Source organism: Ornithodoros turicata, chromosome 1, assembly GCF_037126465.1.
Source record: "Ornithodoros turicata isolate Travis chromosome 1, ASM3712646v1, whole genome shotgun sequence".
Lineage (NCBI taxonomy): Eukaryota > Metazoa > Arthropoda > Arachnida > Ixodida > Argasidae > Ornithodoros > Ornithodoros turicata.
This window is the reverse complement of record NC_088201.1, coordinates 96,087,322-96,099,202: the sequence shown is the minus strand read 5'-3', so window position 1 is coordinate 96,099,202 and position 11,881 is coordinate 96,087,322. Positions and strand designations below refer to the sequence as shown.

Genomic DNA, 11,881 nt, shown 5'->3' with positions numbered 1-11,881 from the left:
TAATTTGTGCCCTAGAAATAACAGGAGTGTACAACGTCTTATTTTCAAACCTTTTCGAGCAAACAATGTTTGTGGGAGTCGGTTGCTAGAAAGCTATGGTATCAGATTCTGGAATATGCTGCCATCCGACTTAAAATATGGCAAGCATTTTGTGCGCAGCTTACGTCGCTATGTGATGAACAGCTCAACCATTTTTTCATCTTAATTATTTTGCTGTAAAATTGTAGTGTAAGTGTATGTGGGTAATAGTTTTAATGTCGTTGCACTGCTTCTCAGTGTCTTTCTATGTGATTGTGAATTAATGTTATTGAGGATGAGCTGTGGGAGTCAATACTAGCCTGTGCTAATGACACCCATAATGCCATCCCCAAGCTTTGTATTTAGTAATTTGAATTCAATAAACAACAACAATAAACAATCAGCGCCCGACGACACGCGCTCCGCTGTTCGAGGCAAGCCTGCGCGCCACTGTATGAGCGGTCGAAGGGGTCCGCGGATTGACACTTGGATTTGAAGTGCAGTGGACACTTGAAGTGCAGGGCGGCGGAGCGGTCGAGGAGGGAAGGTGTAAGAAGGAGTAAGATGCACATGCTACCGCTTCTGCGGGAGATTTTGTGCACCTCCTATACACCTTCCTCTCAAATGAGGGGGAACAGGACCATCTTTTCTCCTTTTGTGAAGAGTAAATCTGACGTGAAACGAGTTTAAATGGGAAATCTACCTTTTTCACTCCATTAAAACACATTTTCGAATAAGAGTGCATGTACACTATATGCATCTGAAATTCGTTAGTCATATATTCTGTAAACTATACCATATGTCCAAGTATGAAAGTGTGACGATAAACTAATTATACGATGTACAATCAAGGCGGGGCTTCTACGATTGATACGTGGCCGTCCTGTGCACACACTGAGGGATGTGCTCCCCATAGCCTATCGAACGGATCGCGTCCGAGCACGAGTAGTTCCCGCTGCAGGACGCTCGTCACATTCGCGCGCCGGCGTCGCAGCAACAAGAACAAGGGGGCGCGATTCCGACGTTGTGCCACCAACTTACAGCGCGCTGTCCACAATACATCGACGCCACAGAACGAAAATCCAAAAGGGCTGCCAGGTACAAAAAAGGGGGGAACTGGTGTACCGAGGAGGGGAGCAAAGTAGGGGGGGGGGGGTGACGTTTCGAGCGAAGGCTCTTCTTCAGACTAGATGGACGGTACAATAGTTCCCCCCTTTTTTTCTCTCCATCGATGCCACAACCAGTCACGGGAACACTAAGACTGTGGGACGGACGGCGACAGTCCACAATATGGACAAGTGTTTGTCGACACAAGGTCCCGTACGCGTGGACGGGACGTGGACGGGGTCTCTTCTCGGTTGAACTCCTGCAAAGCCTGGCGCCAGTTGCCGTGCATGAGGTCGTTTCGGTCGAATAAAACGCCAAGAATCTTGAGAGAGGAGGTACTGCGCAGAGGCGGGCTTACATCAGAAGCGCTGCCGCCGAGCGGCATTGATTTTGTTTTATCCTGATTCAACATGCCGCCGGACAGTGCAGCATACGCATCACACACGTAGAGAGCCTCTGCGACTGACGCAATGTCACTGAGAAGCACGGTAAGGTCATCCGCGTAGGCTGTTATTTTCCGAGCGCCGTACCCCGGAAGGGTAAACTACGAATGCGAACGTTGGTGCCAATGTTCCACAATAGTGGGTCGATTGCCAAGACGAACAAGATTGGGGATAGTAGGCATCCCTGTCGGACACCCCTGGCTACTGGGAACTGGCGAGAAAACATTTGCAGGTGACAGAGGCAGTTGCGATGTTTACTGTAAGGGCGTCCGATGATGCTGAGTATCCAATCCGGAAACCCATACGCCCGAAGTACAATAATGAGGTAAGAATGAGCCACCCTGTCAAACGCTTTTGCTTGGCACAGTGATAAGAGGTATCCACCTGGATGAGTAGATGACACAAAACGAAGAATATCCGTAGGTCAGACAACGTGTCGTACATGCTTCGACCTGGTACACTGTGCGATTGCGAGGGATGAATGATTGATGGAAGCACGATCTGAATTTTTGGGGCCAAAGCGGACATCAGGATTTTGTAGTCAGCGTTCAGAAAAGTGATTGGGCGCGAGTTTTCTGGCTCCGCAGGATCCCCGTTCTTTTTGGGAAGCAGCACGATATGCCCCAGGCCAAACGATTCGGGGAAAGCCTTGCCGCTGATACATGCTTGCAAAACCTGCAAAAAGAAACGGCGTATGACAGGCCCGAATGTCGCGTATAATTCGAAAGGAAGACCGTCCGGGCCAGGGCTAGTGCCCGAAGCTGCCCTGCGCACAGCGCAGTGAAGCTCACGTATTGTTAACGGCCTCTAGAGGAACGGTTGATCGACCTCAGACAGAACCGGCAATCCAGTGAGGAAATCAGTTCCATGGGCACTGTAGGCTGGAGTAGAGACGTAAAGTCTGCGAAAGACGTTCTCAAATCCACTGATAATCTCGTTTGGATCTTCTGTAGGAGAGGAATTAGGGCGACAGAAAGAGTGGAGTGTTTGTTAACAGTTCTGGTTATGATGCAGAAAGTGCAGGAAAGTTGCAACACCATGGCCTAGAACTGACTGATCTCGGGTGTACTCCTTCCGGGAAGCACCGGGCGGCGAGAGAAGGAGTCAGCAGTGCCGTTCTTGGAGCGTTTCTAGGTACCCTTGCATAAGCGGCGTTAGCGTAGCGCATACACTCTAAAAAAAGGAAGTCGAAAGAGAGTATTAAGCAATTTTACACCCCCTGCTGCGGGTGAACTCTCACCAAACGCTCTTAAAACTCCCTGTTTGTGCGTTTCATTGTTCTGATGCTTTAATAACTCCCCCTTCAACCAGCGCTTGACTCAGTGGTAAGAGTAAAGCGCGAGGTATCTGCATATTCTTGGATCGTTTTCCTCCTTATCATTGCGCAGTCTAGCAACACTGATATCGAGGCCGCTGAGTTTGTGCGTTTGAGCTTTGCGTGCGTCTCTGCTTGTCGTGCGGGCTTCGATGCGATGTTCTCAAGCCGCCGAATAATATGTTCTTTGGACAAGAACGTTTTGAGTGTGCTGAGGTGTAATGAATGCGACGACTGCAAATCATATACCTGCATGTATGTACTCAAGGTAGGTCTGCGTCCTGTGTTACGTACACGTATAAATTGCTTTGAAAGAAAGATCTGTTAATCTGGGGACACTGCTAACAAAATATGGTAGGCGTTGGCCTGTACCTTGTTCACAAAGATGTGGTTGAGAGTTTCTTTCTTTTGACAAGCTTGGAAGTACCTTTGTGTTGTGTTCTAAGAATTTTGACAATTATCAGACCATCCGAATAACGATAGTTGAAATAGTATTTTAGCTAGGACACTGTGTACATGTTGACCAATGTTAACGGCATTGCAGAATAGTCTGGCTTTAATGGAACGCACTGCAGATGACGAAGGTGACAATTTCCCTGCTGGGTTTTGTACCAGTTTAGTTCAGAAAAGAGGAATACAACACCACGCACCTGAAAGCATCACAGTGGAGTTGAAGATGATGCAGAACGCACACGGGCAAGGAGAACAAACGCAAACAGAGTTCATCTAGCAACTGATTTATTTGAACACTAGTCCTGTTGCTAGTTGAACGCTGTCCGTGTTTGCTGTCCTTGACCATGTGCGTTGTCCAATATGTTCAGTCCAAATAGACATGCTCTACACGTTCTTGCAATGTAAAGTTCTCAAGATAAAGCAAAATTTGACAGTCATAGCTTTCTTATCCTATTATTGTGGAGTTCAATGTACATCTGCACCACATTACAGACCTAAAACAGACATGGACAGCAGGAATGAGACAGGTTTCAATGTCTGTGCTGCATGACACGAGTTAGGGCCGGGTCCCGTAGCTTTTATCGAGCAACAGCAGCAGGGCAGCAGCGGCGCGGCAGCAGCAACACGGCTACATGGCAGCAGAGCAGTCCTCTGCTGCTATAGCAGCGCTGCCTGACGCGTCCCATAGCCTCGTTTTTAGTTTAGCGGCAGCAGTGGCGTAAAGGACCAGAACGTGTTGGCAACCGTGTTATTGTTTACATTCTGGTGAAAATGGTGACGAAGTGCTTGTGCGGTGTGTACCTACACCTACCATGTTACTGTGAACTCTCAAGTGAACTTTGAGGAACAGATAGATAAGGACGATGTTGCACACGCTTTTTCATGTGTACTGTTCATTCTGTACTGTGATTTGTACTCATTCTACAAAATCCATGGCGCCAGTGGGAACAGTCGACGACATACAACAAAACAATCTCGCAACTCGATCGCATAAATGCACTAACGATGTGTAATCATGTGTTCGATCGACTAAACATATGTTCCTTCTCGTGTCCAAGTTCCTCATTACTGCGTACTCTGATGGCACAGTAACTTTTCAGCGAAATGTTGTGTCACATTTTACGCTCTAATTGTGCACAAACTACAAAATGTTCGCCTAATTTTGTGAAATAAAACCTTGTGTGAGAACTATTAGAAATACAGCCTCCTGCTTACATTTCTTCCTTGTCCCCAAGTATGCGAGGCCACTGGGAACTGGCCCAAGGCCACTTAAAACTGAAGCTGAAAAGAATTAGGACAGCGTTCCTCTTTCCCCAAATGGGAAACGTTCCACTTTTTCCCCTTTCGAAGGACCAACTTTTCTATCTGGAGGCATCACTCTGTTCTCGCATGCTTCGCTCCTTAAGTTCGCACTTAGCGAGAATGCCGCGCTGGAACCAGAGATTGCTACTTCTTAAGCGAAGGCGAATTTTGCTGAGAATAAGCGCAGCTTTATTGGCCCTCCAACGTCGCGAGAAGCGTAAACACTCAAAAAAGCGTTCGCAATGGGTAAGTGTCCTGTGGCGAGCGAGAGAGACTGAGGGGGACTTCCACACACTGGTAAGTAAGATAACACTGCCTTCAAACCTACTATTAAACAGTATGCAGTGCTGAATGTAGTGCTATTGGTATCACATCTGCAGATGTCAAAGATGAGACTCCACGATACTGCTGCGTTCAGGAGGTATGTGCGCATGTCTCCTGAACAATTCGACTATGCTGAGCCTCGTCAAGCACAGACTGGAGAAGCACCCCCAGGGTCGTCGAGCTTTGAAACCTGCACACAGACTGGCCATCACACTGAGGCAAGTTTGTGTCCCACACTGTGAAGAAGAGGCAATTTTTCTTCCTGCATGTATAGATGTGGTGATGATCCATTGGTAAGGTGCTAGTTTAACCCGTCAGGAAGAATGTCTTTCCTTACAAATATTGATTATTATATATGTCTTGCATCTGTGGGCATTTGTTTGGGATGCTGACATAATCAGCATTGTGGACTCATGCAGGTACCTGGCGTCCGGTAGTTACCTCAGCAGTGTTGCATACAGCTTCCGGATTGGCTTCACGACAATCAAAAGGATTGTGTATGAGACATGCACGGCGCTGTGGGAAGAGCTGATGCCAATCTACCTTCCCGTGAGTGTCGAGCGATAAATGTGGTGTAGTAGAGCAGAGTGTGGTGGGGCGGTGAACACATCTTACGACCTGGGCCGATCCTATGGGTGTGCGGGGCCTGAGGGAAAGGCACATCGCAGGGCCTGTTTCACACGATTAAGTGCTTACTAGATATTTAAAAAAGATTTAATCCTTGGTTGAGGGCTTCGAGCGCGGGACCTGTGGAGGTCGCCTTACTCCCTTCCCTATCGCTGGCCCTGAGTGCGACACATTTGTTGTTGCATACATGCTGATGAACACATACCAATTTGATGTTTTTAAAATTTTTGAATACATGTACCATCTACAGCAGTACTGAAACATTCTTATTACCCATTTCACTGCTTTGTTTTACCTTTTGAAATAACTTTGCGACAGTGCATACACAGCATACAGTTCGTCATTCAGAAAAACTAAGAAACTTGGTTTCTTCAGGCAGTCTTTTTTGAAATTGTTGCACGCATGTTGCACTACCATTGCCTATAACTACATAGTGCAGCGCTACCAGTGTGTAGGGCATTTGTTCTTTCAAGGCGTATGTTAGTTGCATGCTTCGTATTTTTCCATTGTGCAACCAAATACCGAAAGGAGTGCCAGCACTTCCTGCTGCCATGTCCTCGTCTTTTTGTAGGAATGGCAATTTTCAGACCGGTGGCTAATTGTTGCTACTTCACAGAACCCGTCACCAGATGTGTGGGCCCAGTCAGCGAAGCAGTTTGAGGAAAGATGGTCCTTCCCAAACTGCATTGGGGCTGTGGACGGAAAACATATCATCATTGAAGCCCCACACCGTGCAGGGTCCATGTTTTACAACTACAAGGTGGTGTGACACTATGAGATTTGCCAGAGTTAGTTGGAGCATATTTTACAAATCTGCATTTTATTGTAGGGCTCCCACTCCATCGTCCTAATGGCCGTAGCCGATGCTAAGTACAAGTTTTTGTATGCGGACATCGGGGCATATGGGTCCCAGTCTAACGGCAGGGTTTTTAAATCCTGCTGGTTGGGCAAAGACCTCGAAGCTGGTCGCCTCGGACTCCCAGCAGCAAGGAGGCTTCCTGGTTCGTCCTTGGAGGCCCCTTACGTTTTTGTGGGAGACGAGGCCTTTCCGCTGCGCCCTGACTTCTTGCGGCCCTTTCCAGGTGCCGACCTCAATGACACCAAGCGTGTGTACAACATACGGCTGTCACATGCTAGGTACTGTATGGTTTTGTCCGGCATGCATTATGCTCAAGCTATGTAGATAACTCCGGAAAGGGCCAAGCAGATGCAGTCCCCACAATCTTGCACTAGGTAGCCTTCGATGTCAGACATCGTGCATTTTTGCCAACATGTTTATTTATATATTTAATATTTGTTTCAGCCTACATAAGGGGCTGGAACCCGGAACAAAAAGCCACTACACGTGGCTTGATGAGGTCACTCATATCATTGTTTTATTGTAACATGTAACGTGAAAAGTGTTTAGAGCGACATGTCCTCATCTGAGCAGAAGCAGTAAAAATGTTTCGGTCAATAAATGGCAAGACTAATCCATATATGTAGGAAAGTATTAGCTTTGCAGATCTTCATGTACATTTTGTTTGGTTGTTTGATTGTTTATTTATTTTTCCAAGAAGTAGTACCATAGGCAGATAATATGCAGGATGTGGTCTCATAATTTAGAAAGTTTAGATAGTTTAGTTTAGACTATTTTTGCATTACATTTATATTGATACACATTCCAGGCGGTGTGTAGAGAATGCCTTTGGCATCCTCGCATCACGGTGGCGGATATTCAGGCGACCCATCAATGTGAAGGTGGAAAACATGGACCTTCTGGTGCAAGCCTGTGTTGTTCTGCACAACTTTCTCAGGGTTCAGGAGGAGACAGCACCAGGCAGGGAAGCGTACTGTCCACCAGGTAAGGCAGCATCGGTACATAGACTCATGTGTTTATGAGTATTTTTCAACATATTGGGACATAAAAATTAGGTTTTGTTTCAGGAACTATGAAACAGGGTGATATTGCACGTAACAAACAAACAAACAAAAAGAAAGACGTGTTGTTTGTTTTGGGTGAACACAGCAAACTCAGCAGTTATGATGTGTGCAAAACATCTAGCATGTTGCAGAACCTGTGTGACTCAATTTTCTTCCAGGAATCCCATTTTCTTTTTTTGGAGGCATGGGGCTTTACTCAGGGTGATGATAACGTAAGTTAGGGATAAAAATAGATTTTACCACATGCCGCCCTAAAACATGAGGTCCTGTTAATAAATTATGCAGTGACACATTTCGGATTAGGAAGGGAAAAAGAAAATGCATGTGTATTGTTGGATTCTGCACAAGCTTTTATTTGCCTGTGTACTTTGATAGACATCAAAACATGGGCTTTACAGTTCCAGAAACAAAAACATATTTCAGTATATAATGCTTAACATTGAAGAGATCACTGGCACAGTTTAATTGTTATGGAGTACTATGTTTATTGTAGAACAAAGGTTGCACAAACAAGCTGCTTACCAACTAAGCTGGTACAAAAAGGTACAAAACAAGGGTATTCCAGAACAATAATGAAAGTCTACTCGTTTTCCAACGTTTCCAACAAAAAGAATATACAGGGTGTCCCAGTTAAATGTAAACATATTATTTAACAACATTTATATATCACTTTTTCAGATACGACATCAATTGCAATATAGCCTATGCTGAAGGACACTCCTTTGGAGGGCATTAGCAAACTCCTAAGGTAATGTCTTAATTCACTTTCAGTAATAAACTTTTTAATTATAAAAGCTACGAAGCTGTCGCAATGAGAACACCTGGTCCCTTCGATCACCTGATACCGGAACCATTCTCAAAACAAAAATCTGTTTGAGGGATCCTCTGCAAAAACACCGAGAAGGAACACCATTTTTTTCCTTTATTTTGTTCAGTGCACATCTTCGGGGACGTGTCTTTCCTTCACCCCAATCTGAAGGACGAAGGAGCACAGTGCCGCCTAATGCGAGGAAGATGAGCTTTAACTTGCGGAAACAAAACGAAAACAAATGTATCGGGTGACTCTATCGGAGCTGCCCTTATCTTGGGTCACATTTTCTGTTTTTGATTAATCTATTATCAGGACGCAAGTGGCGATAGTGTGCTCTTTTACTCTCTCACATTGGGGGTGAAGGAAAGACACGTCTCTGAAGATGCATAATGAACAAAATAAAGGAAAAAAATGTTGTTTCTTCACAAATTTTTCGAATGACCTATCGAACGGACATTTGTTCTGAGAACGGCTCCGGTATCAGGTGACCGAAGGGACCAGATATTCTCATTGGGACAGGTTCATAGCTTTGATAATGAAAAAGTTAATTAAGACATTGCCTTAGGAGTTTGCTAATGCCCTCCTAAAGAGTGCCCTTCAGCGTATGCTATACTGCAATTGATTTCGTCTCAGAGAAAGTGCTGTATATATTTAGAAAAGATATGTTCGCACTTAGCTGGGACACCCTGTATAAGAGGTAAGAAACCAGTGAAACTGTGCAATCTTATGGTGTTGCTGAATGTAAGGCTTACAGACTTTGTCCATTGAAGGGTTCGCAGACCGCAACATTGATGCTAGTGATGCCGAGGATGGCCAGTGGAGGAACCTGCTTGCCAGGAATCCTGCAAATGCCCTGGAGGACCTCAGACCGACGCTTGCAAGGCGTTTCTCACGTGAGGCAGCAAGTGTGAGAAACGTTTTTGCCGACTACTTCGTGAGCGCCGAAGGTGCAGTTTCCTGGCAGTGGGCGAAGGCTGGTGTCAAGGAGCCACTCTAGGAAGGTCTGCAAATGCATTGTACGTATAAAAAATGGGAGGAAAAATTGGAAAGTGACAAAGAAAAGCAGCTCTCTAAAAGATATGAGTGGAAGAAATGATTACTAACAGTTCCTGCTGTGTTACAATGTGCACAATCTTGCCTTCTATGAATGACTCCAGCACCTGCAAGACTGTAACCCGGCACAGGTGCTGCAAAGATCGTGGAACCTCCCTCAGCAGAGCACTCACAAGACCCCCAAAGTGTTCATGGGCATCTACAGCGGTTTGCAGCTCTACAGTTGAGCAATGCAACTCAGCCGTCAGAGCCCGGAGAGCTTCAGCGATGTTGCTGTCGTCTGTCTGAGACACTCGCCTTCTCTTTCGTGGCCTGTGCGCTGCACTTGCTGAAGCAAGAGGCACGTCTTCTTCCTCCTCTTCCACCATGTCTTCTTCACCTGTGACTATGGATGGCACAGAACTACCAGCCCTGGATGACACAGCACTCCCTGCCCTGGATGGCCCAGCACAGAAATAATCATGTTCTGCAATGCCCATGTCCTCATTTGCAGCGACGTCCACCTAAGGCATGAAAGAAGTGCATGCAGTTTAGTGCTCTGTGACTTTTGCTGTCAACGTATATGGTCATCATGAATAATCCCACAAAGTTCTCAAAAGTTCTCGAAACCTTCATTGTGTATAAGACTTTGAACAAATGCTAGAACATCTGACATGTGCAGTATTACGTTTCCTAGTGCTTCCACATTTTCCACTTTTATACATGTAACTGGAGCCTGGAGTTTTAGGGTTTCACCAGATTCTTCCCCGAATTTGCATCTCGAATTGAAGTTTGAGTCCTTCTGATGAAAACCAATTTTTGCCCGGCAGATTCCCCTCACTGGGACGTCTGTAGGAATGCACTAACTTACCTGTGCTTGTTTTGCAGCAAATGCAGTTACATCCCCAAACTACAACCAAACCACTACAGTTAGCAATAAAGTAACTGAGCCCGATTTCGCCCCGAATTTAGCATAGTAGAAGTTTTTTCACCCAAATTCACAGGAATTTTGTGCACATGATTTTTTACGTGACTTTTACCCCCGAAATTTAGAGAAAAATATTTTTTGAAAACTTCAGGCTCTGTATATCGATCATACTCTAGTCGAGTTGTTCTGTCATACATTCTTTTTATGGTACCTTTACAAGTACTTTAACTTTAAAGTTCAGCGTACAGCATCTTAAAGTACTTTTGAGCTGTAAGTTGTACTTATTTTTCAAATGAACTTCTGGGATATTCACATTCATTTACTTTTTGGGGGGGATGTAGGAAGGTTATGATCTGTTTCGTTTGATTAGATGCCACTTACATATGCAAGATGTAAGGTATTTCGTGCTACCCTGGCTCCTCTGCAGTAAAGGCATGGCTTGCAGGAGCGGAGGGTGCTTTAAGTTCTTAGTAGTACAAGGAGCAGTGTGTTTGCCTGAATGGCAGGTTTGTAAATGCTGAGGGTTTGTAGAAGCTAGGGAAGATATCAAAGGGAGTCCCGAGGGAGTAGTCATATGCACACTGTGACTGTATCAATTTACCTATCATTCTCACAAAATTTTCATGGATTATAATATCTTAAACGTAATGAGTTACTTTGTACTCTGAAAGCGTAGAAAAAGACGTGAAAGAACAATTCAAGTTGTGGAGAAGATTGTACTTTGAAAATTCAAAGAGGACAGTTAGAAACATCTATCAACTCATTAATTGCAAGACTTCCTTGCATAAAACAAAGTTCTTGTAATTAATACATAGGTGTTTTTTGTGTTGAATTATTTAGCATTCTGCTCAAATGTGTCTTGATTATTTTAGTAGGTTGGGTATTTAGAATTTTACTCTGTTACATGTTACCTAGGGCTGAATAATATGATTTACATACTTCTTTGGTAACCTGTACAAGCATACCACCTTATTTAGCGTTACCTGAACTTCCGGCTCCATGTGTGCAAGGTTTGGAATGGTCGCTGCACGTTGTTCTTGGGGACGGTTGCATATTGTCCTATCACAAGACAGTGCGTTTTATATGTTATATGCATTCAACTTTTTATATAGTACCGTTAATGGGGATGGGACCTATGTAAATGATGCATTGACAGTGGTACATAAGACAGTGACATTTACCTTCTTGGGGCGACGACATCCCTGAGGGAAAGGAGAGCGCTGTAGAATTTCCACTTGTGGGCTTGCACCACTAGCTGCAGCACTAGCTGCAGCTTTTTTGGAAGTTGTATAGCTCCTCCTGAAGCTGTCGTACAGCTTCTTCCATGATTTTTTGCACATGTCCACTGTAGATATGATACAAGTGCATCCATTAGAGTACTCCATAATGTATGATATGTTTTAAATGTAGTCTATCTACTGAACAATTTTATTAGTGTGTGTTAGCATAATAAGCAAAGATGATGTTATTGTAGTGTTCTCACAGTTCTGACTGCCTGAACATGTGTGCGTGTGTTTTATCCATACGTTCAGGAGGCTCAAGAAATTGCACATGGAATTGAAAGCATTTTGACAAGTACATGCATGATGTATTGTTTT

General features: G+C 44.7%; 1 protein-coding gene across 1 annotated transcript; it reads left to right on the top strand.

Annotated features, from left to right (window-relative positions):
* Positions 1–5,091: 5,091 nt before the first annotated feature.
* LOC135379186 (uncharacterized) lies at positions 5,092–8,085 on the top strand. Its single transcript, XM_064612431.1, has 6 exons — positions 5,092–5,180; positions 5,382–5,511; positions 6,161–6,352; positions 6,419–6,726; positions 7,257–7,432; positions 8,006–8,085. The coding sequence occupies exons 1-6, from the start codon at positions 5,092–5,094 to the stop codon at positions 8,083–8,085; spliced, it is 975 nt and encodes a 324-aa protein (XP_064468501.1).
* Positions 8,086–11,881: the final 3,796 nt, after the last annotated feature.